The sequence below is a fragment of the Physcomitrium patens genome, chromosome 1, assembly GCF_059467195.1.
Source record: "Physcomitrium patens ecotype Gransden chromosome 1, ASM5946719v1, whole genome shotgun sequence".
Classification (NCBI taxonomy): domain Eukaryota; kingdom Viridiplantae; phylum Streptophyta; class Bryopsida; order Funariales; family Funariaceae; genus Physcomitrium; species Physcomitrium patens.
The window spans coordinates 12,602,353-12,630,073 of record NC_143410.1 but is presented as its reverse complement, the minus strand read 5'-3'; the positions used below and the strand labels follow the sequence as shown (position 1 = coordinate 12,630,073).

The following is a 27,721-nucleotide window of genomic DNA, read 5'->3' as shown; positions in this document are numbered from 1 at the left end:
ACTTCCTAGACGCTGCTTTGACTTCATAGGTGTCTTTAATTGACTTTTTGGATTAGAAACGTGGTCAACAAGTTGGCCATGTGCCACACATGTTGTTAGCTTGAAGATCAAGCTAACTATGTGGCCCACATGTAGAAAAACTTGCCTTGTAAGTCAAGGCATGTGTCCTACAAAGTCAACACATATTGGAGGTCCTATAGAACGTCGCCACGTAGTCCCTAGTTAGATAGTATATATAGAGACAAGAGTGAAGGCTTCTTCACTCTTGTCAACTCCTTTCTTGCTTCTAGTCCAGGTTCAAGAGTCTTTAGTTTCTTGTCTTGTGGCAATAGCCATTCCAGTTTCCTTTTAATATACCTACTTGTTTATATTTTGACTTATTATATCGAGATAGCCTTTTGGTGTATATTTTCTCTCATCGAGTCTTTGTCCTTGACAGTTAAAAATCTATATATCAAAATTTTATGGTGTTTGAATACTTATTTTGTGAGATATGTATAAATTTATACATAAGTATATATAAGCAAGGGTATGAAGCTATTCTTAGGATTTTGGTGATATCTAAGATCTGTAACGAATTTGTAATTGAAATTTTTTTTTACTAGTTTTTTAAAGTACATCAATACTTTATATAAAATTTGGATTTGTTTGGATGGTCCGAACGTGAGATATGAGCTGCTGAACTTTGAAAAAAAATCACCTTAAAGATATACAAGGTTTTATAATATTTTTATCATATTTTTGGTGATCTTTGGTACTTAGGGCTAATGTATTGATGTAATTGCCTTTATAGGGACAATTATATATGAACTTGGTATTTTTTTATCTTAAGACTTGATTGAGAAATTAGTGACAACTAGAAGCCTAACATTTTTTAAGGCAAATTCTTTCTACTCTGACAACGTCTCATAAGTAGAGATGATAGATCACTTTGTATGAGGGTTAAAACTTGTGGTCTAGTGAGAGATGGAATTAAAAAATCTACAAAAATTTGAAGAGGTAGTTAAGAATGTAGAAAGAATCAATGATATAGATTTCAAAAATCATAGAGTACAATCTATAGCATAGAATTTTATACCACTTACCAATACTATGGCGCAACAACCAATGCCAATGGAGATTGATGCATTGTAAGGACCATTGAAACTTTAGAAATGATAAATATTGGTACAAAAATGATTATATTTTTTCTATCGAGAGCCAAACCATTAAATTAGAGACTGTTCAAATCATCAAAGTTTAAGCACCAATAAATTACAATGGATTCACAATCTTGAAGACTACCAAGTTGATGAAGAAGTGAAGGAAGAAAACATGGCTCTTCTATAAAGGCACCAAGGGCCAATGCTAGGATTAATTGTTATTTCTAAGAGATAAATGGCATGGCCTCAGATAATTAGTGTGTCTAATTAGTCAACTAAGAAGAAAACCATGTTAAATGCTTGTGGATTACAACTCTACTAAAAATTGCATCTCAATTGCAATTGCCAATTGATTTAGGATTAAAATAAAGGTGATAAAAAGAGAGAGTGTATACCTAGCATGTGATCAAGAGAACGTGTTGAATGAGATAAGAGAAGAAGAAATCCTAAAGCTAAATAATACTTATGCCTTGAGTAAAAAGTTTAGAATAACAAAGCTTGGATATGATATTATCTTTGGTATGCCATGATTAAAGAAGGAAAATAAATAAATTGATTGATTTATTAAGATAATATCTTTGAAAGATGGAGGACACATGGTGATTCTTTATGCTCTTGTATCAAATAGAGTAACAAAATGATCTGTGGCTAAGAGCTTACTTGTAGGAATGACCTTTATAAAGAAATAATTATACTATAAGCAACCAATATATATAAAGGTTTTGAATCTTGTGATAACAGTGGAAAAGACAATTAAAAGAGTAGAAGGGATAAAACGACTTATACGTCAATATTGGGATGACTTTTTAACTGATTTATCTAGTGGTATGTCAGCTGAAGAAGGTGCCTCCTTCCAAATAGATCTAGTACCTTGTGCCAAATTAGCAAGTCGGTCAATTTATCACCTAGCACCAAATGAACTTGAAGAGTTTCAAAAGTTGTTAGATGAACTTGTGGAGAAGGGCCTCATTTGACAAAGTACATTCCTATAGGAAGCACTTGTACTGTTTGCATCCAAAAAAGGTAGTGGACTTTGAATTTGCATTGATTATCGAGGCTTTAATGAGTAGACTATTAAGAATACATGTTCATTTTTATCTGTAGATGATCTTCTTGACCAACTTTGAGGTGCAACCATCTTTAGTGAATTGGACCTTTTGAGTGGTTATTAAGACGTCCTATTGCCAAGGAGGATATAAAGAAGACGATATTTTGTATGTGCTTTGGATACTTTGAATGGCTTATATTACTTTTTGATCTTACCAATGCTTTAGTTTCTTTTATGAATCACATGAACAGTTTATTTTGGGACCATTTGGATAATTATGTAGGTGTTTTTATTGATGATATCTTCATTTATAGTAAATCCTTTGAGGAGCATGAAGAATATTTATAGAAAGTGTTGTGCCAGCTATATGATAGTTGCTTCTATTACAAGCAATCAAAGTATAAACTTTAGAGGATGGAGGTCACCTTTTTGAAGTATATATATTTTAAAGGTGTGCACATAGAACAAGACAAGGTACAAGCAATAGAGGATTGGCTAGCTTCCAAAGTTGGTTTTGAAGTCTGCTCATTTTTAGGCCTTGTTAGATATTATCACTATTTTGTTGGATAATTTATACATATTAGTACCTTACTCACAAGCTTATTGGAAAAGAGTGTTCTATTTGAGTAGAAATTGGAACAGTAAAGGGCCTTTGATGAGTTGAAGGAGGCACTGATTATTGTTCCAATATTGTAGCTATATGGTCCCAACTTTATATGTATACTTGACATTGATACTTTTGACTTTGTTATTGGCACAGTTCTGGAACAAGACTTTGGTAGGAGCCTTCAATCTATTGCATATGAATCATACAAGCTCAAAAGGACAGAGTACAATTATTTTACACGTGATTGAGAGCAACTAGCAATTGTACATGCCACAAAGATGTAACAATACTATTTGTTGAGAAAGCTAGTGATTATTCAAACTAATCATAGATTCCTGTTATATTATTTGTATTTAATAAATATGAAATCATAACATGATCATTAAAGAAAATAATTGAAGCTCTATAATATTTGGCTTGAGTATAAGCAAAGACAATAATACATTGTGCTAGACACCTTATCATGCAGATTTGACTTAAAACATGAATCAGATGATAAGATAGAAGTTGCTACCATTAATAGAGTCATTTCAAATTTAATAAAAGAAGTAGAATAATTATCAATTAACTAAAGATAGATAATATCTAATATTAGAATTATTAGCTTATTTTATTTTAAAGAGGAAATTTAGGTATCTAATGATGCTATCTTTTGGACGTGCATACTTTAAGAGAGATACAACATTCCAATATCTTAATACTTAAGGCATGAAAAGACTTTAAAATGGATCTCAAGCACATGGTTTTGGATAGATTTGGATTATGATGTTTGAGCTTTTGTGTATTCTTGTGAATCATGCCAACATGATAAAGAACAATGTCATGTTGTAGTTTGGCTATCATGTGAAAATAATGTGTTTACATATTTAATACACAATATACTAGACAACATGATAAAAGCCATCTCAGTGGATTTTTTTTGGTTATAGGATGTGGATAGATTACTACCTAAAAAAGAGGTCGTTCAAAAAGGCTTCTATTAGAATTTATATAACTTTATTTTCTTTTGATAGTGACTTTGAAGTTGATCTTAGTAGTAGTAAGTTTTCAACATTTAGAGTCATCTTTGTTAGATATTGGTAATCCTTAAAGTCTTCTTTTGTTTCTTTTATATGGTATTTAGAGCATATATTGTGTAAAACTTATAAAGAAAAGAATTAGAGAGGGATTTTGGTAACAAAAAGAGAGTTTAGATCATCCATATATATGAATGGAGATGGATGATGAAAATCTCCATTCCTATTGGTCAAAAATCATAACCAATGGACTTTAAGGAGGCTGTCCAAGGCCATATTAGAGATTAGGATTACACTTTCGAGCCATTTAAGCTTTTAGAGGCTAGAGTAGCAGATTCAAGATTTTGGCTATGATTTTGGTTCAAATTTTGATTCCATTGGAGTTTTTATGAAAAAAATATAGGCGTTCAAAGTTGAGATGTTGATTTTTTTTGTGATTCACTGGTGGTTGTATTTTGAGCTATATCTTGAGTAATTTGACGAGATTTTGGCTCAAAATTTCAAAAAATATGAATAATCATGTTAATAAATTTTACATATAATTTTTATAGGATTTGAATTTTGGATTTGGGAGATATGAAGAAAATAGTAAAGTGATTGTGAATTAGGGTTTGAAGTACTTTCTAGGATTTTTAAGATACCAAACGATCAGTAGCAAATTTACCGTTGATTTTTTTTTGTAGTAATGCTTAAGGATAAATTCTATATTATCTGTAAATTGGAAAAAAATTGAACAGTTGGATTGAGATATATGAATTTGTAAAGTTTGGGAAGAAGAAAACCTTACAAAAAAAATATGTTTTGAAGGGATTTTATCATAATTTGAGCATTTTATACAAAGTAAAGGGGTTTTTTAGAAGTCAAGACTTTATATATGTTGAAGATGGATATATGAGGCTATGGTTAAATTTTGATATAAAGATGAATTTTTGAGAGGAGATTATGGATTTTCTTTGGAATTATTGAAAATCTAACTTATCAGCAAATGGTTAATTATGATTTGGTATAATCAAGAATATTAAGAAATTTTTAGATATTTCAGAAAGCCTTTATGTACAAACCTTCTTAAATGTAAAAGGTTTTATTAGTATGATATCTTTTTGATATTGTAGTATTTATTTGTCTTCTACTTAAAAGATTAAATAACTTATTGGAACTTGGTCAATAAGTTAAAACTAAACTATCTACAATTAGGTACCTAGTGTATTCCTAGATAGAAAACCATACAATTTAATAATGCAATGCAGCATCTCTTGGACTATTACAACCAATTCTACTACTTATGGTACATTAGAATTATGTGACTATAGATCTCATTACGCGTTTACTATGGACGCCTCACAATCATACTATGGTTGTTGTCTTTGTGGACAAATTCTTGAAGCAAATTTACTTGGTTGCATTGTGCTTTAATATTCATGTTCCAATGCTTGCATGAGGTTTCTTTGACACTATCTTTTGTCATCATGGATTATCTTATGTCATCATTTTATATTGAGGCCAGTGCTTTATGGAAAGTTTTTAATAGACCTTAATCAAGTTACTAGGCACACGACTTGCTATGTCTACAACCATCTCTCTTCAAATAAATAGACAAATAGAGTATATAAATTGGATACTAGAAAATATGCTACAGACATTTGAAGAAATTCACCATAATAATTGAGATGAATATTTGACACCTTTAGAATTTGCCTACAATGATAGTATTCAAGCAAGTACTAGTCATTTATCATTCTTTTTTAATATCGGTCAGCATCCTATTATGCCAATAATTCTCTATTGTTCCATCAACATCAACAATCCAAAAATAGAGGAGTTTATACAAGGGCTTACAATGGCCTTGTAGGAGATATAACATTATCTTTTTACTAGACAAAATCAGTAGAAGTAGTATGCGGATAACCACTAGCAATACAAGACCTTTTGGAAGAATAACCAAGTATTACTCTCCAATTCCAACTTTCCACTTGTTACATCGACCCAAGTCCATAAGCTAGTACCTCGATGGCTTAGATCTTTTTGTATTTTTGTAGTAATTTCTAATTTTCATACCACCTTGAGCTTATGCCATATATTAAGGTCTATTTAGTCTTATATATTTTGCAGATCAAGGAATTTTACATTAAATCAAATTGCTTTCCGGATCAACACCAAGTACCACTACTACTACCACCGATTGTGATTAATGACCAAAAGGAGTATGAAGTGGACTATATATTGGAGCATTGCTATCTTTGTTGTGGCAATAGACATCCACAATTATAATACAAATTTTTATAAAAAAAGTTATTCTATCCACGATGCAACTTAAAAACTTGAACAAAACCTCACTCACTGATAAGAAATCATTTGAAAATACTATCAAGAGTAAAACGAGGACATTTTAAATTAGTGGAAGAGGATTAGCTGTAAGAAGGCATGGATAGGATATTTATATTATTTGCACATAAAGATATATAAGTGGAGTTGTTTTTGAAAATTTTTTAGAATTGAGGTTAGGATGGTGGTTTATATGAGACCTACCATAGAACCTTTTAGAAAGGCTTAAAATGATTATTATGGTAGAATCTATCTTTTGAATCTTCTAAAAAGGTGGTTTTGATAGAATCCACCATTAGAGATATTCTAAAAAGTTCTAAGATAGTTGAAATAAGTATAATTAAAGGTGACTAAGGCCATTTGGACATTCAATCAGATATGGCTTTAAACTCTTTCTTTTAATAAAATTTAGTTTTCTTATTCCATTCTATTTGATTTCATTTAATTTTGTTTGATTCTATTCTCTTCTATTCGGTCTTGACTTTCCGATTCCATTTTGCTTAGTTACTTTCAATTATATTTTGGTGTGCTTAGTCTTATGTTGTATCAAGATCTTTATTGTGATAGACTTATTAAGGTTTTTGATTTTAAAAGATCTAATCCTATTTTATAGGTTTTCTCAACTATTGATAGTGTCTCATATCAAGGCAAAAAGACCTCCCTATTATTTGATCATTATTGAAGCCTTTGTAACTTTCTTCAAACAAAATATTTGAAACATCATTAGGAGTTATTCCTACCTCTAATAAAATTGCCAAACATCAAAAGTCTCTTCTAAGGTCTTGATACCAAATACATTATATCTCGCCATCTATTCAAGGAAGGGCATGTCATTCTTGAGGATCTTCATGTCGATTACATTGTCTTACTACATAAAGCCTTGTTTGAAAATGCACCAAGCACTTGACTATGGAAGATAAAAGGAATATTACAATAATAAGATTTTAATTCTAATAGAATCCTAAATAACTTCAATTAAACCTTAACATTTCTAATCAAGCTTTAATCAAATCAAAGAACTTCAAAGAAATTATAAAATAAGTATGAAAAAATTCTAAAGAATTTTAAATAAAATATTAAAGTAAAATCCAAAATATATCTTAAATTAATTTCAATCAAATCTTAATTTAATCCTAATTAAAATCCTAGTAGTCTTTTCTTAAATCCTAAGTCAAATTCTAACTGGACCTTAAATGAATCCTAAAATTTAATTAATTTTTAAATCCTAAATTAAAATTTAATCAAATTAATTTAATTCCAAGGCAATTTAGAACGTCAATATCTATCGATTATACTATTGATCTTGCTTAAGATTTTACACACCTCTCAACAACTAAATTGCCAACAAATACACAAAATTTGAAGAAGACCAAACTTATCAAATAAAAGATCAAACCTCAATTCCGCTTAGGTGTTGGCTGGCCTCCATTTTGAATATTAAACTTCAAGTATCAATATCTCCTTCTTGAACCATTGAATTGCCTCTAAAATATACTTCAATTGTGAAAAATCAAGTGTAGTCTCTATGCAAAAAAAAAATCACTTTAATAAATCAACAAATTGCTAAAGATCTTAAAAATACTCAATGACCTTCAAATTTTTATTTTTGAGACCTCAACCCACAAAAACCTTCACACACTATGATCTAATTGTTTAGTTGGCATCAAAATCTTTATATACACTAATAACTAGAACACCAACATACTACCTAAAATTTACTTATACAAATACTAGAAAATTCAAAAAACTATTAATTTTGTGAACATAATTTTATTTTTCAAATCTAATCTAACCAAAAATATTACTAACCTTAAAAATATTCCAAAAATTGAATATTTATTCAATTTATATAAAATTAATACTCAAAAATCTCTTTGTAAGTCAATTATCAAATCCAACTCCCTAATTTTTCTAAAGAATTTTAGACTTGCCATAATTACATAGTTATATGCCTTGAAATTTGATTTTGATCCAAGTTGCCAATCGGTCCTCTTTGAGTATCTATATTTGATAATTTGAGGTAATTGTTGCTTGAAACTATTGGTAATTCCCTTCTAAACATGTTTACATTATTTATCTATTTTATTTACTTTGATTTGAAGTATTTATGTTCTTACAAGCAAACAGAAGTTCTTTTTCTAAAAGATATCATTAAAATAAAATAAAATTATTAGCTTCTTATCATTTATCTTTATTTTTCTATTACATCCTCATATTAGGCTTTTTTATAACAACATCCGTGTTTTTATTTTTTACCATATAGTTGTGTTACTACATAATAACATTGTCTTGAAGGTTGTCACAATTACAATGTTTCATCAAGTAAGTCAGCAAATGAAAGTTCTTAATTTGAATTTGCTAGTTGTTGGTTCTTCATCTCTTTAGTATCACAAATATAGAGAAGCTACAAAGAAAGACAGAAGATAATATGTTATCTAACTTTCATCTTCTTTCTTTTATAGCAAAGATTTGTTATTCTTCATCTTGATTTTGATAGATGTCATTGATGAAAAGCTTCAACTCTCTTTGCTATATTTATAAGATTCTTTTTTAGCTTCTATGTGTATTCATTAATATCATATCCATGCCAATGAATAAGATATTCCAATCTTTTTTGGCATTGTCTTAAATCTAAGACTTCTTCTACTTCAAACTCTTAATAATTGTTATCCACTTCTATAAAAAGAGGTGGTATTTATCTTCTTCTTGAGATATGCACTATCTTATATGGCTCAAGAAGAGACACATGAAATTTGGAGTGGATCTTTATAGACTTTGGTAGATATAATCGATAACAACAGAATTGACTTATTGAGTAATAGGAAAAGGTTCAAGCCTACAATAGTCTAACTTGTCACAAAGATAAGTAGTCTTCATATTGTAATAAAGAAATCATACCTTGTCATCCACGTTGAATTGTGGTTATTTTTTACAATGGGTATCTGTATTATTCTTTTGTTGTTATTGAGCTCCTTTTAATTGCGCCTTCATAATTGCATGTAGCATTGACAAATGATTTATCAAATCTTTTGCTACAAGATTATCAACTTTTGAAAAGTCAAAAGTATCAAGTCATAGATAATAACCATAATTTGAAAAGAAAGATGTTTGTTGAGTAGAAGAACATATCAAATTATTGTATCCAATTTTGCCAATGGTAAAAGAATTTTTTAATTATCTTGATAATAATTGATGGTATACCTCAAGTATTTCTCTAAAATATAATTCACTCATTTTATTTGCTTTTCAATTTGAGGATGAAAAGTCAATGGGAGTTTTATATCCACCTTTGAAATCTTAAAAAGGATTTTCTAAAATCTTGATATAAATTAAATTCCCATATTTGATATAATATCTTTAGGTGATCTATGATAGCAATAGATATTATTAAGAAAAAGCTTAGCTATTTCTTCACTAGTGATAGATTTTGTGCATGGTACAAAATATGCCATCTTAGTAAAATGATCTACTACTACAAATATAGAATCATAGAAACCTAAGACTAGAAGATCCATGATAAAATCTATAGAAACGGAAGACCATAATTGTTTTGGAATAGGTAATAGTTGAAAAAGTCCGTAAAATCAATGACAAAGAGTTTTGAATCTTAAACAAATATCACATGATTGTACAATGTCTTTCATTGTCTTCCATATTTGAGGCCACCAAAAATATCTAATTATTAGCTCTAAAGTCTTGTTCTATCTAAAATATTTGGCTATTAGAAAGTCATGATGAATTTGAAGAACATGTTGTCATGATGCAAATATATTCATGTATGAAAACCTTTCTTGACTTACTTTTCTTTGAACTTTTATTAAGTTTTTTTTTCTTCTTACGAATTTAGTTTTTCTATAGTTTTGAGATTTTTTTTTGAGTTTCTTCCTTTTTTTTTTTCTAAAATTTTGGCTAAATTTTATTTTAACTTAAATCTTAATATTATCTTTGGTTAAGCCTTGAAAACTTCTTTTAATCCTTTTACTTTCTTTCTAATCTTTGATTTTAATAGATTCAGAGTTATATTTATAGATGTATAAAGAATTTTAATTTGAGATTGCATTTAGGTTTTTATTAAAAATAAATGAGAGATTGGATAGCATTAGATGGCTACCATTAATGGTGCTGACTTGTAGGATTAGATTTGGTATTTGTTAAACTTTAAACTATTAGTTTTTGACTTCGACTTTGAAGATCTTGGCTTCAACTTCTTTGGCAAGTTCGGAAGCAAAGAGGAGATTTTTTTTGGCAAGTAGAAAAGAGATATTTAAAAAGAGGGGCTTCTTGGCATGATTTTAGATAGAAAAAAGCCATGAAATGGAGCTTGGATGAAAGAGATATGCTTGTTTTAAACTTAGGCTACTATATTGATACCTACTATCACTTTTTCAGATATATTAGGAATTTTAAGATGCTAACAAGAAATTGGAGAATAGAGTTAGAAACTAGAATTGAAGCTAAATATTTTATGTCTAAGGATTGATAAAATTAAGTCTAAAATAAGTAAGATATATCTAGTTAAAACTAGTAAATTAAAACCAAGGATTTGAAGAAATTAGAGAAATAGAAGATTTTGGATTTAAGCTAGAACTTGAGTTGTAAGACGAATTTGAAGCTCATTTTTTGTATACATTTCACTTATAAACTAACAAGCTTATGTCTAAAATCTCACATCAATTGAAACTTTGACTTAGGAGAAATAGCAAAATTTTATTCTCAAGTATCAAGGATTTTGACATTCAAAAGTATATGTTAAAGATTTAGTGATATCAAACAATTAGTAATAAATTTGCAGCTAAAAATTTGTGTGATAATTTTCAAAGATGTAAGTTCTATATTTCCAAATTTTGAGCTTATTTGAATAATTGGAACTTTGAATATGAATTTTTAAGTTTCCAGTTTGGTTTTGACTTTCGAAAGTATATGTTAAGGATTTGGTGATATCAAACAATCAATAATAAATTTATAGCTGAAAATTTGTGTGATAATAATCAAAGGTGTAAGTTATGCATTTCTAAATTTAAGCTTATTTGAATGGCTAGATCTTAGGATATGAATTTTGAAACTTCAAGTTTGTTGGTTTATTACAAACATAGTTTTATAAATACTCAAAGAAAAATTTAAGAAGGTTTTGTGCATATTGGACCCAACTTGAATACAAAGAGGGATCTTATGTCTATCCAAAGTCGAGTCTTGCTTCAATAATATAATTATATTGTGCCTTTTCGTATGTATAATCATCCCTTGAAATAGAATAGGTCATTTTTGAATTTGAACTTGAAAGTATCATGAGACTTGGAAGAATTATTTGTAATATCATGGATAAGAAGATTAGAGGACATACTTAATTGAATTTGCTTGACAAAGGTTGAATCAATAATTAATCTTTATTTTATTGCTCAAAGGTGAAAATACTTTGGCTTTAAGAGAATTGTTCTTTGTTGATCAAAAGATACATTTCTTTCTTTTGGTGCAAGATAAGAATGTCTAAAAAGAACATCGTCGTGTCATGGTTTGGCTACCATGTGATAGACACAAGGTCACTCTACATAATCACATTATTTAATGTATAATTTATTTAGCAACATGGTGAGAGCTATGTTACTAGATTTTAGTTGGTTGTAGAGTGTGGTTAAATTACTACTTTAAAAGGAGGTTGTTTAAAAGGATTACTATTAAAATTTGTACAACTTTATTTTCTTTTGATAGTGGCTTTTGAGTTTGATTTTGTTAGTAGTAACTTTAAATATTTAGAGTCACCTATACTAGACATTGGTGACCCTTGAAGTCTTATTTTGGTTCTTTAATTTGATGTTTAGGGCATATATTGAGTAAATCTTATAAAAAAAGAATTGGAGAGGGATTTTGGTAGCAAAAAGAAAATTTAAGATATCTATATAGATGAATGGAGATGGATGATGAAAATCTCCATTTTTTTGGTCAAAAATCATGACCAATGGGCTTTGAAGAGGCTGTTTGAGGCCAGATTAGAGATTAGGGTTAATTTTTCAAAGGCATTCGAGCTTTGGAGGCTAAAGTCAATACTTTTAGATTTTTGGCTACAATTTTGGTACAAATCTTACATGATTTGGAGTTTATATAAAGGAGATATATGCGCTCAAAGTTAAGGTGTTGATTTGGAAGCTATTATCACTCTTTTTAACATAATTTACGTGGAAAAAAAGCAACACAAGATCAGCAACTGGGATTGAAGAGAGCACTTTCTTGGCTATACTTTATGTATATTGCTTGATGAATTCTAAGCTGGAATAAAGGAGTTATTGGAAGTTGAAGTCAGCATTTGGAATCTAAAGAGTTGTAAATGACCCAAATTGCTAGTAGTTGTGTTTTGAGCTATGTCTTGTGCAATTTGATAAGATTTTGGCTAAGAATTTTTAAGAATGTGTGTTTTTATGTTGTTAAACTTTAGTAATATTTTTTTAAACTTTTGTGATATTTGGATTTTGGATTTGTGAGATATAAAGAAAATAGTACTTAGGTACTTGTAAATTAGGGTTTTAGAGTATTTGCTAGGATTTTTTAAGATTTCAGACGATCAATAGTAAATTTATAGTTGAATTTTTATAAGATAAAGCTTAAGGATGAATTCTATATTATCCATGAATTTGACAAAATCTGAATAGTTGAATTGAGAGATATGAATTTTTAAAATTTAGGAAGAAGAAATCATTTGCGGAAATATTATATTTTTAAGAAATTTTATTACAACTTGAGCATTTTATACAAAATAAAGCAGTATTTTGGGAGCCAAGATTTTATATATATGTTGAAGATGGATATATCGAGCTATGGTTGAATTTTTGTATAAAGATGATTTTTTGAGAGGAGATTGTGGATTTCCTTTGAAGTTATTGAAAACCTAATCTACTAGCAAATGGTTAGCTATGATTTGATATAGCCAAGAATGTTAGAAATTTTTTAGATATTTTAGAAAGCCTTATGTATAAACCTTCTTAAATATAAAAGGATTTATTAGTACAATATCTTTTTGACATCATAGTATTTATTTGTCTTCTATTTTTAAGGTTAAATAACTTATTGGAGCTTGGCCAACAAGTTAAAACCAAACTCTCTATAGCTAGGTACCTAGTGTATTTGTTGATAGAAAACCATGCAATACCACAACATCTAATAAAATTTGTTGTTTTTTGGATCGATAAGTGATCTTGAAATCAAATCTTAATAAAGACTCAACTAACAAGCTTGGCATCAATTCAAAATACGTACTGACATGAAGTACTTGAGATTCTTCTGATTTGTATACACAATCATTGGAATCAAGGTAGCTTTTAAATAATGATGCCATTCTTGAAATGAATCCACAATTACATGGATTTCTTTATTGTAGATTTTATAATTAATCTCAACTACTAAAAGTTTTTTGGAATGAAAAGCTACAAGATGGAATTCATTATTTGCTTCTATTTGTGATAATATTGTACTTAAAGCAAAGTTTGATGCATCTATTTCTATGAAAAATACCTTAAAAAAGTCACCACAATATAAGATTGGTGCAGAAGTAATCTCCTTTTTTAAAGCAATAAATGATGCTTTGACTTCTTTATTCTATTCAAGTTTGTTTTTATTATTCAAATATATAAGTGGAGTTTCAATGTAAGAAAAAAATTTGCTAAAGATTTTATAGTAATTGACAAAGACCAAAAAATATTATACATCTTTTATTATTCTTCTAATCTTCTAATCCATTATAATCTAGATGTTTTTTGTATCTATCATCAATCTTTCATTGAAAATAATGTATCCTAAGAAGTCAACTTAAATAATATGGAATTCACACTTTTCTAATTTGGCATATAATCTTGCATTTTTAAGTTTTTGTAATACACAACAAACATGAATTTCATTGATTTCTGTATTCTTAGAGTAGATTAAGATGTCATCTAAATAAAAAACAATAAAATCATCAAGAAATTCATAAAAAAATATCATTCATTAGATGTTGAAAAGTAGTTGGCATGATATTATATTCAAAATGTTGTTTAGAAGTTTGTAATAATTACAATGTCATTTAAAAGTTGTGAATCTAAAAGGCATGATATTATATTCAAAATGCCCATACCTAGTTCAAAACATAATTTTTCATTCATCTCCTTCTTTAATACATACCAAATTATATGTTTATTTTGGATTTATATTTGTATAGATCTTTGCTTAATTCAATTGATCAAGAAGTCTTGAAATCAAAGGTCAAGGATAGGTATTCTTGATGGTAAATTTTTTGACTCTTCAATAGTCTACACACATCTATAGAGATCCATGTTTTTTCTTCACAAATAAGATATGAGCTGCGGCTAGAGATTTGGAATGGCATATGAAATTCTTAATTAAATTCTCATCAATATACTCTTTAAGTGCAACCAACTTATTTCGTAATAGACTATAGATTGGTCCAAATGGTGGTTGAGCTCCTTTGTGAAGATTGATGGAATAATCATAAGGATGATGTTTTGAAAGAATATTTGCATTCTTTTTTTCAAAAATATCTTAGAAATTTTGATATTGACTAGAAGTACCACTAGACATCTTCTCACCATCAAAAATAGGCATGTCATATAAAGTAAATAATAATCTTTCTTTTGTAGCATATATAAAAGCTCTTGCATCTACTAATAAGGGTTTGAATATTCTAGACTTATGTATTTTTACTTGACCAATGAGATTTTGAGTTAACTAATAAAAAAATTAAGATTAAAAAAAATCTAATGTATTTAAAGATTATATTTTTTTAATCAAGATAATCCTAAAATAATCAAATTGGATAGAAAACTTATTATATTAAATATTACTATGTTATTATGATCTTTAATTACTACATTTAAAGGAAAAGTCTCATACATAACATCTCTAGAAGATAGCAAACAATCATCTATGATTTTTATATGTACGTGTTTAATTTTTTTTTTACTAATAATATTTCTTATTTTTTGACAAAATCTTTATTTATAAAATAGGTTGAGGTTCTTGAATCTAATAAAGCTAAGACTTTGTGATTTTTTTATCCTAAATAAACTTCTATTGTAAGATAAGGTGAGGGATCTAAGGAGAGAATAGAACTTTTATTTGAAATTATACAAGATTTTAATTGCATGATACCTATTATAGCTAGAAAAACTAATTTTTTGACACATTGTCTTCATTAGCAACCATGCTTCTTATTTTGTAGTTTGATTGTTTCTTTGGATAATATTGAGCAGTATATTTAGCTTTTCTATAATATAAGCATAAGCCTTCTTGACATCATCAAGTCTTTTCATATTCCGCAAGGGATTTAAAATGTATCATATCAATTTGTATTAATTCTAGTCTTGATGAATGAGTCTCTAAAAACTTGGGAGCTGCCATCATTATTTGATTTGTTTGTCTTTATCCAAGTCTTTATTTTTGATATCTTTCAAATAATTGATTGTCGCATGCAATGGCTTGAGTAATAAATTATTTTAAAGATTATACCTTAAGAATTATTAGTAACGAATCTTTGACATTATTCTTTAATCCATATAAAAATTGATTGATAAACGTTTTATCATTCTAATCCATGACACAAGTGAGGTTTTAAAATTTAATAACATATATGGTAATTGACTGTGGTTCTTGTTGTAAAGATAAGAACTTGGTTTCTACTACTCTTTCTCAATCACTTTCTTTGAGTGTGGCCATAAATACTTTTAGGAATGAATTTAAATCATAAAAGAGTTACAAATCTTTTTTCATTAAACGTGTAGAGCAAGAGAGAGCACTTCTTAATAAAAGTGTTTCTACGAATTCAACTTGAATAAATCCATCGGAATATTAGAAGGGATGTAATCTTAGATAGAGCTTGACTTATTACAAAAATCCTTGAAAATTTATTCTTCTTCTATCAAACTTCTCAAGCATACTAATTCTTGTCCCTATCATACTTGTAGAAGCAAAACTCACTGAGTTTGCTTATGAAGTAATTTACTTCTTTCTTTAAATTACACAATTTTTTGCTATAGACTCTAAACTTCTTCTGTAGGTATAGGAATAGTACCTCCACAATTCACATTAGAAATACATAAGATTTCTATTCTTAGAGTATTAACAAGCTCATAAAGATTTGTAATAGTTACAAATCTATTCTTACTTCTGCTACGATTAGCATCCATAATCTTTCTTTCTATAGACAACTCAAAAAAATTCAAAAAATTAAATTAGAGGAAGATAAATTGTAACTTCTAATATCAAATGAAAATTTCCACAAAGAAAGATAATCTATTCTTTTAAAAAAAATCAATGTTAGAAAATAAAATTATTTTTTTAAAATTGCATAGTCTGTAACTTTCAAAATATAACAATATAAATAGAATAATTTACTTAATTCTAAAATTAGATAAAAATAATAAGTTAGCACTCTTTTCAAACTATCAAAGATATAAATTTTAAAGAAAGAAAATCCTTAATGTACTCTTGTGTCATTGAAAAGAACTATAAAGTCACTTAAAGATGATATAAAATTAAACTAAAATGGCTATTGCTAAAAATAAGAAGAATAGAAAGACTTAAAATAAGACTAAGGACTAAAAAGGCATCGACAAGAATAAAGAAGGCTTCACTCTTACCTCCATATATACTCTTAACTAAGAGCTATGTGACAATATCCTATAAGATCTCTAAAATGTGTTGACTTTGTAAGACACATATCTTAACTTGCAAGGCAATTTTTCTATATATGTGCCACATAATTAGCTTATTCCACAAGCTATCAATAGATGATTAATTTTTTGAGCAAGTTTTTAACCTATCAAGTAACTACAAATACATATAAAGTCAAAACAACATCTATGAAGCTTTTTTAAAAAGTATTATAAAATTAATCTACTTTTAATTACTTTTTTCTACTTCTACGTAATCATATTGGTATTTATTAGAATATGTATGTATATTTATGATAATTTATCATATATATATATTTTTTTTTCTTTGAAGATAATTGATAGGTCATCTTATCCATCAATAGTGTCTCATATCAAGATAGAAAGAACACTCTAATATTTCATCATTGTTAAGATTTTTATAACTTTCTTCAAATAAAATATTTTAAAGACTATCAATGGTGGTTCTTATCTCCAATAATATTATCAAACATCAAGATTTTCTTATAAAGTTGTGATAGCATGTGATATTTCACTATCCATTTAAAAAAGAACATGTTTTTTTTGAAGATTTTTATTTCTATTATGTCATTTAGAAGTTTGTAATAATTACAATGTCTCATCTTGCAACTCAACAAACAGTAGTTATTCAATTAAATTTATTAACTGTTGATTCTTCATTTTCTTAGCATTATAAATATATAAATATTATAAAAAAAAATAGAAGATAAAATATATTTTTTTATGAATCTTATTTCTTTTATGGTAAAAAATTACTATATCTTCTTCAATTTAAATTTTTTTATTATTGTCTATTTCTATAAGAAGAAGTAGTATTTATTTTCTCCTCTATATATCTATAGTCTTATATGATTTAAAAAGAGACATATAATATATAATATAGATCTTTATAGACTTTAGTAGGTATAATCAATAAGTAATTAAATTAATCTATTTATAATTAAAAAATAGTCAAAATCTATGATAATCTAACTTATTACAAAGATAAATATTTTTGATATTACAAAAAAGCAATCATATCTTGTTGCTTATATGGAATAAATCCTTGCAATAAGCATCTATGTAGATCTTTTATTATTTTTAAGCTTCTTTTAATTATTTCTTGATTGCTACATATAGTTTTAAGAAAAAATTTATCAAATCTTTTATCATAAGATTATCAAATTTTAAAAAGTCAAAAGTATCAAGTTATAGATAATACCCATAATTTGCATAAAAAGGTGTTTGTTGAATAAAATAATGTATTATATTATTATAAGCAAACTCTACAAATGACAAAAGACGTGACAAATGATCTTGGTAGTAATTAATAATATACCAAAATTACTTCTTTAAGACTTAATTCACTTGTTTTTTTTTTCCATTACTTTAAAGATAAAAAGCCAAAGATAGTTTTATATCCACCTTCAATATTTTTAAAAGAGTTTGCTAAAATCTTGATACAAATTGTGTCTCTTTATTTTATATAATATATCTTAGTAATCCATAATAGCAATAGATATTATCAACAAAAAAATTGGATGTTTTTTTATTTGTGATAAATTTTATATGTGATACAAAATGTAACACCTTAATAAAATAATTTACTATTAAAAATATTAAATCATAAGAACTTGAAATTAAAAGATTTGTAATAAAATCCATAGAAACCAAAGACAACATTTATTTTAATATAAGTAATGGCTAAAGAAGTCCATAAGATCAATGGCAAAGAATTTTTGATCTTGAAAAAATATTCCATGATTGTACAAAGTTTTTAATTGCCTTTCATATTTGATTTTGCTAAACATCTTTAAATATTAACTCTAAAATCTAGCTAAATCCAAAATATCATGTTGTTGAGAAGTTGTAATAAGCTTAAAAAGCACATAATCATATTTTAACTTTTAGAATATATAAATATATCTTAAAATAGAATAGATTATTTTTAAATTTAAATTTAGAAATATTATGAAAGTTAGAAGTAATATTTTTGGTATCATGAATAAGAAGTTCAATTTACATATTTGATTAAACTTCTTTGAAAAATGTTGAATCAATAGTCAATGTTGATTTCATTGCTCAAAGATGAAATTGCTATAGTTTTAAAAGAATGATTTATTGTTAATCAAAAATTACATCTTTTTCTTTTAGTGCAAGGTAAAAATATCTAGAAATGGCATTTAAGAGACCTTGTTGTTTTCTTACTTGATAATTGATTTTGAATTCAAATCTTATCAAAGACATTTTCTAAAAAGCTTTAAAACGATTTAAAATATGTGCTAACATAAAATATTTGAGGCTCTTGTAATTTATATATATGGTGATTGGACTAAAAGTATCTTCTAGATAATATTTCTACTCTTAAAATAAATTTATAATTACAAAAAAATCTTTATTATACATTTCATAGTTACTATTGGTTACTAAAATTTTTCTTGATGAATAGTTATTATATGAAGTTTGTTATCTTCTTCCAATTGCAATAATATCACATCTAAAGTATTTGTATCAATAAATAAATGCCTTAGAGAAGTCAACATTGTACAAGATTGGTGTAAAAATCAAAGTTGTATTCAAAGCTATAAATGCCACTTCATCTTCTTTATTCCATTCAAGTTTGTCTTTATAAGTTAAATGTATAAGTAGAGTAGCATCTTGAAAAAAATTCTTGATAAAGACTTGATTATAATTCACAAATTTTAAAAAATATTTTATATTTTTTTTATTATTATTAGAATCTTCTAATCCATGATATTTTAAATTTTTTAAAGATCCATTATAAGACCATCATTTAAAATGATGTATCTTAAGAAGTCAACTTGAAAAATATGAAATATATATTTTTTCATCTTCATGTATATATGGTATTTTAAAGTTTTTGTAATACACAAAAAATAAAAAATTCATATTCTTTTGTATTCTTAGAATAGATTAGGATATTTTTTAGATCAAAAATAAAAAAATTATTAAGAAACTCTTAAAAAAATCATTCAATAGATGTTAAAAAGAAATTAGTACATTTATAAGTCCAAAAGGTATGAAATTATATTCAAAATGTCCATACCTGGTTCAAAATGTAGTCTTCCATTCATCTTTTTTTTTTATGCGTACCAAATTGTATGCTCTTTATAGATCTATTTAGATATAGATCTTTACTTGATTGAATTAATCAAAAAGTCTTAAAATCAAAGATAGAGGATATTTATTTTTTATAATGATTTTATTGAATTTTTGATAATTTACATATACTTGTAGTGATTTATCTTTTTTCTTCATAAATAAAATAATAGCTATTTTTGGAGATTTTAAATGACATATGAAATTCTTAGCTAAATATTTTTCAATGTACTTCTTGAATGCAACCAATTTATTTTATAATAAGCTAAAGATTGATCCAAAAGGTAATTAAGCTTGTTCTTAAAGATCAATTGAACAATTATAGAAACAATGTTGTAAAAGAATATTTACATTTTTCTTTTCAAAAACATCTTAATAATCTTGATATTGCCTTGGAATGCCACTTGAAGTCTTTTCACAATCAAAAATGGATGTAACATAAATATTAAAAATTAATCATTTTTTTGTAATATTCTTAAAAGCTCTTATATCTATCAATAAAGATTTGATTGTATTATACTAACGACTATGTACTTAAATAACAAAGTTTTGGATTAAATTACAAAAAAAAAGGTTAAGAAAGATCTAATCCATTTAAAAATTCTACTTCTTTTGCCACAATAATCCTAAAATAATTGAATTAGAGAGAGATTTAACCACATTAAATATTGTTAAGCTATTATATCTATGAATTACTATTTTCAAAGAAATAATTTTATAGATAAAATTTCTAAAAAACAAATTACTATCTATAATCTAAACATGTACAAACTTAGTTTTTTTTATTAAAGGTATTTCTTATTTTTTTTAGTAAAGTCTTTGCTTTTAAAAAAAACTGAAATTCCTAAATCTAGTAAGATAAAGACTTTGTAGTTATTTAATTAATATTAATATCTATTGTGAAGCAAGGTGAAGGATTTGAGAAGAGAATATGATCTTTAGTAGATGTTGTATAAGATTCTAATTGTATAACTCCTATTATGGCAAAAGAAACTTGTTTTTCAATATATTATCTTCTATAGGAACTATGCTCTTTATTTTGTGATATAATTTTTTTTTGAAAAATGTAGAGTAATGTGCTTAGATTCTCCAAAATATAAGCACAAATCTTCTTGAGGATGTTGAATCTTTTCTTGCTTAGTAAGAAGTTTGAAATTCATTGTATTAATTTATATTGGTTTTGGCCTTGATGAATAAATTTCAAAAAACTTAAGAATTATCATCATGATTTGATTTATTCTTCTTAATCCAAATCTTTGTTCTTAGCAACTTTCAAAAAGTCAATTCTTGCATGTAATAACTTGAGTAATAAATTATTCAAATAATTCTATTGTTAGAATTGTTGATAATAACTCTATATACTATCTTTCAATCCATATCAAAATTGGTTGATAACGGCTTTTTCATTTCAATCTATGTCACTAGAAAAGTTTTGGAATTTGGTAGCATATATGGTAATAGAGCATGATCTTTGTTGTACAATTAGGAATATGGTCTCTGCTACCCTTTACAATTATTTTTTTCAAATGTTGCCAAAAGTACTTCTAAAAATAAATTAATTTCATAAAAGAGTTGTAAATATTTTTTTATCAAAAGTATAAACTAAGAGTAAATCTATGAATTTATTAAAAAAAATTTAACCTTTGATAGAGCTTGCTTTATTGTAGAAATTCTTGAAATTTGGATCTTATTTCATTAAACTTCTTCAACATACTTATCCTTGCCTCCCTCATAATTATAATAGTAATACTTCTCAAAATTAATTTTGAAGTAAATTTTAAATTTAATTATGTAAATAAAATGATAAATAAATAAATAAAATGATGAATATTTAAGAAGAAACTAAAATGGCTATTACCAAATGTAAAAAGCCTATAGAGTCTTGATTAATAAAAATAAAGAATAATTTTATCTTACCTTTATATATACTATCTAATTAAGAAGCTATTTGGAATTGTTTTATAAGTCATCTAACATATGTTCAACTTGCAAAAAACATGTCAAACTCGTAAGAAAAGTTTTTAATATGCATGCTTGTAGCTAACATGTTCAACATAAGGCTAGCTTATAAAACAAGTAGTCAACATATACAATACATAGGCAATTTATTGACCAAGTTTTCAACCTCTTAATTACCTACAAATACTTGTAAAGTCAAATCCTTGTTTATAAAGCTTTTCACGAAGATTTTATTAAATTAACCTACTTTTATATACTTCTTCCTTTCTCCTCTTGTCTTCTTATTTATCACCATTAATATTGATGTTTGTGACATCTTTGCATCTCTATAGTTTTGCACAATGTTTATGTATAAATGTTAATAAAGTTTTTTTAAAAAAATAATTATAAGACACTTATCAAAAATATGAATTAAAATAATACTTTGAAAGGATAATATATCTATATATTACTAAAAAAATAAAAATAGATATAAAATAAAAAAATAACTAAAATAATTATTATTAAATATAAAGATATTAAAAAGTTTTAAAATAAGACTAATGGATAACAAAATCAAAATTAATTTTTAATCTTTAATCATTTGAAGATTTAGAAATTAGATAAAAATAAATAATAAATAATAAATAAGATATTAATACAAGATGTAATAATATAATTGTATATTAATTTGGAATAGAAATTTATAATTAAGCTACAACATTTGGCTATTATAATTCTTCATGAAACTCTAAATAAAGAGCCATATTTTATGATCATTTTTTGCATCAATTTTAATTTACAAATTATACATATTTTTAAAATTTATATTATATTATATTTAAAAATCTAATAATATAATAAATTTAACGTTTGTCTAATAATAAAATTAAGATTTTTAGCTTGTTAAATTATTATCCTTAGAAATTTGAATTTACTAGAAGTTTCTTAAAATTTCTTTAAGAACTGCTTAAGATTCTTCAAATTTTATCTATGATTTAAGATTTGATAGGATTTGAGATTTAAGATTGATAGGAATTGGGATTTTAGAAGAATTAAGATCATTTTAAGGATATTTTAAACACCTCATTATTTCTTAATTATTAGAAATTTTCAGGCTCTAATTGTTCTTCATCTACAACCAATTGCCTAATGCAATTTTAAGCTATACTTTATATAATATTAAAATATAAAAAATGCTTTTTAGAATGTAAAAGATGACACACCATGTTGTCATGTTGAAATAAACTAGAATGATGCATTCACCATATGATAATTTTACGCTGACTAGCGTGGTAAATATGGAATGATCAGACAAAGGTTCCACAAGTGTCGACAGGTCTTCGAAGACACCATTCATAAATTCATCTAGCCACCGAGATCATTCATCTATGACACACCCGTAAATCATTCATCCAAGGGTTTCCAAAGAGGACGTCGAGCCTGCTCCGAAGCTCCCTGGAAGAGCTCGAAGAATTGAGACTGGTGATGACAGTCACCTCAGGTTGTCTGGTTGTGAATTTCCGGCACATTTTCGCGACACACGCTTCACGAGCATCATTTCTGGTGGCGCTCTCGATGGAATTGCATTTTTTTGCACTTTTCCTGTGTTTATCCAGAGATTGAGAGGAACTATGCGAGCTTGTTCGTGTTGATTTACATTTTTTGCTTTTGCTTCCATCTTTCCTCATCCTCTTATTCTTATTCGGCTATGGAGATTACTGCTGCGTCGAATTGTAGTCGCATCAGTGCCTCGCATTGTACAGGAATACTAGAATCATTTCGTGTGGAGGGGTTAAGGATTTGGAGTGCATCCTCTAGGTTGAACTCGAAGCGGTGTTCATTGGATTGCCGAAGTTCCTTGCGGGACGATGTCGTGTCCAACTTGAAAACTCGAAGGAGGTGTGCTGTGGTGGTAGAAGCTTCTTTAAGTCGTCGTTCTGCCATGCTGAGCTTGTTGGCTGCGTCTCCGTTGCTCTTCGCGTCACTCTCGCATGCTCTGGAGCTTCGTTCGGCAGCACCAAAGGATGAATTTGACCAGGAGGAGGAAAGCTTGATAGAGCTCTTTTCGGTAACGTCATTGTTTGTATTCGTCATTGCTAGTGGCCAGGGACTAGATTTTAGATTGGAAAGCTCTTCTAGTTTATGATCGAGTGAGATATCTAATTGCGTGGAGATTTTGCCTAATTCTGTACTGAAATTGTTGTATCCTCCGACGAATTTTGGAATTTAGAATTCAAGGGCTTTGTAATTGCATACTACCAAAACGTAGGCCTCTTAAGGAATCTCCAGAGCAACCATCATATTAATTTGGGGTAGCACTTGAATACATACAGTGTTTAGCGTACACGTGTTTATTATCTTGAGATTATTGACTATTCACATCATTAACCAAGGTTCAGGTACTTGAAAATTGCAGAAAGCAACAAGGTCTGTAGTGTCGGTTCAGAATGTGCAAACCTTGGGGACCAAAACTGTAGGACAACCTGTGAGTGAAGATGATGTGAAGGTGGAAGGCATAGGCTCGGGTTTTATCTGGGACAAGTTTGGCCACATTGTAGACATCTGAAACCCTTTTTCAGACTCTGATATTGTTTGGTTTTGCGTCAAATTTCCCATGAAAACTTCTCGTTGATGAAGCTCATGAATATCTGTAAAGTTTTTAGTATCTGGTGCTGCTTTGGGACTGACCTCGATTCTGAGATTCACAATTTGCATTTGAATAGACCGAAGCCAACTGTTATTACCAACTAGTATCTAGTTCAAACAAATATTTATCATAGTTTCTTCCTTTTATTGATCAAGTTCACACATAACTTGTCAATGTAGGTTACAAATTATCACGTGGTAGCAAAACTGGCTATGGATTCCTCAGGGTGGCAAAAAGTTCAGGTACGTAATTGCTAATGCTGCAAAAATGACCCAGAAGTATTGAAGTTATATAGATTTTCACGGGTTGGGTGGGGATTAATTATTGCAGTCGGAAATTGTGCCTCAATTTCTCGTTGGCGGGATCTCTTTTAGCAATCTTCTTCTGTTACCTGCCCGATGAGTAAAGTCAATCAGCGATCTGAGGTGGCTAGTTGGGTGGTTCATGGCCTTGCCCTTTATCAGGTGTCTGTTCTTGGAGGTGATGGGAAAATTACAGTGCACGATGCTTCCCTGATTGGCATTGATTCAAGCCACGATCTTGCTGTTCTTAAGGTAGACATCTTGTTTTCCAAAACAATTCAGCCCAAGAATCTGACTTTTCTGTTAATTGTTTTGTAAGGGGACTTCAAAGGGGAAGAGTTACGAGTTGCAGTTAAATCCTGCAAGTTTAGTCTCTACTTTCAACAGTTCTGCTGCTCATAAAATGAAATGTATTTGTCGAATTTAACCTTCGCGTAAAATGTCTAACTGAATATTCCTTGTTCTTAGGTACGTTTTAGATAGATCCTACTGTGAAGCCTGCTACATGTGTCCTCTACACGAATTTGTGTCGAACTAACAGAGAAGCGATTTTGCTTTTTGAGATCGATGCACCGGAAGACAGGTTGACCCCGATTCCAGTGGGGACATCTGAAGACATCCGCGTGGGCCAAAACTGCTTTGCTATTGGCAATCCTTATGGTTTTGAGCACACGCTCACCACTGGGGTATGCGCTGCTGATTATCCTAGCTCTGCTTTATTTCCCTCGAAGTGAACCACATTAGCTACACAAATAGAAACTGTCAGACGGTTCTTCTTTTTCGCATTGCAAACGTATGCCGAGTTTGGCTTATTCCTCCTTGGAAGGCTCTTCACATGTGTAACTTTATTCGTCGTTTAGATTGTAAGTTTCCCTTTTGGCATATCATGCTATTGATATTATAAAATGCAATACACGACCTTGGAATGGGCTGCAGGTGGTCAGTGGATTAGGACGAGAAATTCCATCCCCTGCTGGGCTGCCTATTCCTGGTGCTATCCAGACAGATGCTGCCATCAACGCTGGTAATTCCTGGACTCCGGAGTCAAAGCTCATTTCTGTCTTTCCAAGTATTCTGGTTTTTCTTCCTTTCTTTCTTTTCGGTACTTCTGTTTTCTTCTTTTTCTGTTCTTTTAAGGAGCGGGGGACTTGTCTTGGTACTTCACTCGATTGGCTCAGGAAGGTCTTAACCATACTAGCATGGCATCGGTCTAGACGTGACAAGAGAACGTCCCATCTCTAGGTTCCGTTTGTGTCAGTTTATTCGTAGCAGGAGCTCGACGTAAAAAATGCTTGAATGAAGTGTCATAGATCAATTCATCTTCTCTATCTGCTGAATTACTGTTTGAAATAATCGATATTTGACACCTGCTGACTGGATTTTGCAGGAAACTCAGGAGGGCCATTGTTGGACTCGTTTGGAAGAATAATTGGAGTAAATACTGCTACTTTTACTCGTGCAGGTCAGAGTTATATTCACATGATTCGTATGGCGTCATCTTGAGCACTGTTATATTTTTCCGTTCGTATTTGGGACGTGTATGATCATTGACCTCAGGTTAATGATAATCAAATATATGGGTTTCTTTACATATGAAATTTTGATATAGATCTCTCAATTATTTCATGAGGTGTACCAACACCAAACTCAAGAGAAATGAAATTTCAGCGTGGAAACTTTGGGCTCAACTTCAATGTTTTTCATGTCAATCTGCAGGCTCGGGAATGTCATCAGGTGTGAACTTCGCCATCTCAATCGATACAGTTCGCATGCTAGTACCCCGTTTGATTGTTTACGGGACAGTCTCTTCAACTCAAATACCTCCTGCCATCCCATCGAGGAGTTTAGCAAGACGGTATAGCACATAGAAGTGTTGAAAGGACATGGGAGCGCTCTGAGTGTACTTGTACAAGTTATAATCTCTAAACAAGATTCATGAATTCAGACGTTGCAATTGTGAACACACAAGTCCTGCTCAACAATCAAACAGTATCCTTCTAATACGTGTTTGGTGTGTTTTTCTTTTCTTTTCTAGAATCACAAAATTTATAATTTATGAACAAAAAATTTACAGAAGAATAAATTTGAAAATAATGGATGAGGAGGTGTGTAGGCTTGCTTTCTGAAAAGGGAGCATCAAAGCAAGCAAGCAAGCAATAAGTTCTATTGTTTCATTTGTAGTAAAAATTAAAAACACTTGTAAATGTATCTAAATTTAATTGTAAGTGCTTATGTTGGGATATAGTTAGATGAAAAAGTATTATTTTTATTACACTAACGACAAATTTTGATGTGGTGTATCAAATTATACTTTAAACAAACAACAAAAAAAAAATTATATCAAATTTGAGATACTTGACTTTAGAATGCATAAGATTTTGTACCAATTTATGTCCACTTACCAAACCTATTACAAAATCTGTTAACAGATTTTGATTTTATTTTAGTTCATTACTGTTTAAAATAGTCAAGGTTTTTACAAACGAATGTTTGAAATGTAATATATCTATGTATATATATATATATATATATATAACAATAACAGTCATAATAAAAGAAATAAGTTAATATACTCAAGTTTTGGAACAATAAGAATTGTCACAATTGATGCTAAGAAAAATTATTAGCCAGAGATTTGTTGGAAATATTATATGCTAGCTTAATCATGTCTAGATTCAATCATTTCAATGACAATTTTTGGTATTTTCAAAATTACATAAAGAAACAGTAAAGCACTAGGCATTTTTAATGTACATAAAGTCAGCATTCTCGCCTACTTTGGTAACTACCATGCACCTACTTTGTTCAAAACATCAGTACTTCATTTTCACCTTTAGAAAAAGAGCAATCAGAAGTGATCTAGTTGTAATTCACGAAGAATTCACAGTGAATCCCCTTTTCATTCATGGTCATTACACGTATTA

General features: G+C 28.5%; 1 protein-coding gene across 2 annotated transcripts; it reads left to right on the top strand.

Annotated features, from left to right (window-relative positions):
* Positions 1-23,377: 23,377 nt before the first annotated feature.
* LOC112288587 (protease Do-like 5, chloroplastic) lies at positions 23,378-26,751 on the top strand. 2 transcript variants are annotated; one of them, XM_024532912.3, is made up of 8 exons: positions 23,378-23,916; positions 24,265-24,402; positions 24,675-24,737; positions 24,960-25,049; positions 25,361-25,483; positions 25,734-25,821; positions 26,185-26,259; positions 26,514-26,751. In XM_024532912.3, exons 1-8 carry the CDS (start codon positions 23,557-23,559, stop codon positions 26,663-26,665), a joined length of 1,089 nt encoding a protein of 362 aa, XP_024388680.1. In that variant the 5' UTR covers positions 23,378-23,556; the 3' UTR covers positions 26,666-26,751. The 2 variants fall into 2 exon arrangements, with proteins under 2 accessions (XP_024388680.1, XP_024388671.1); XM_024532903.3 differs by having other exon boundaries at positions 25,277-25,483.
* Positions 26,752-27,721: the final 970 nt, after the last annotated feature.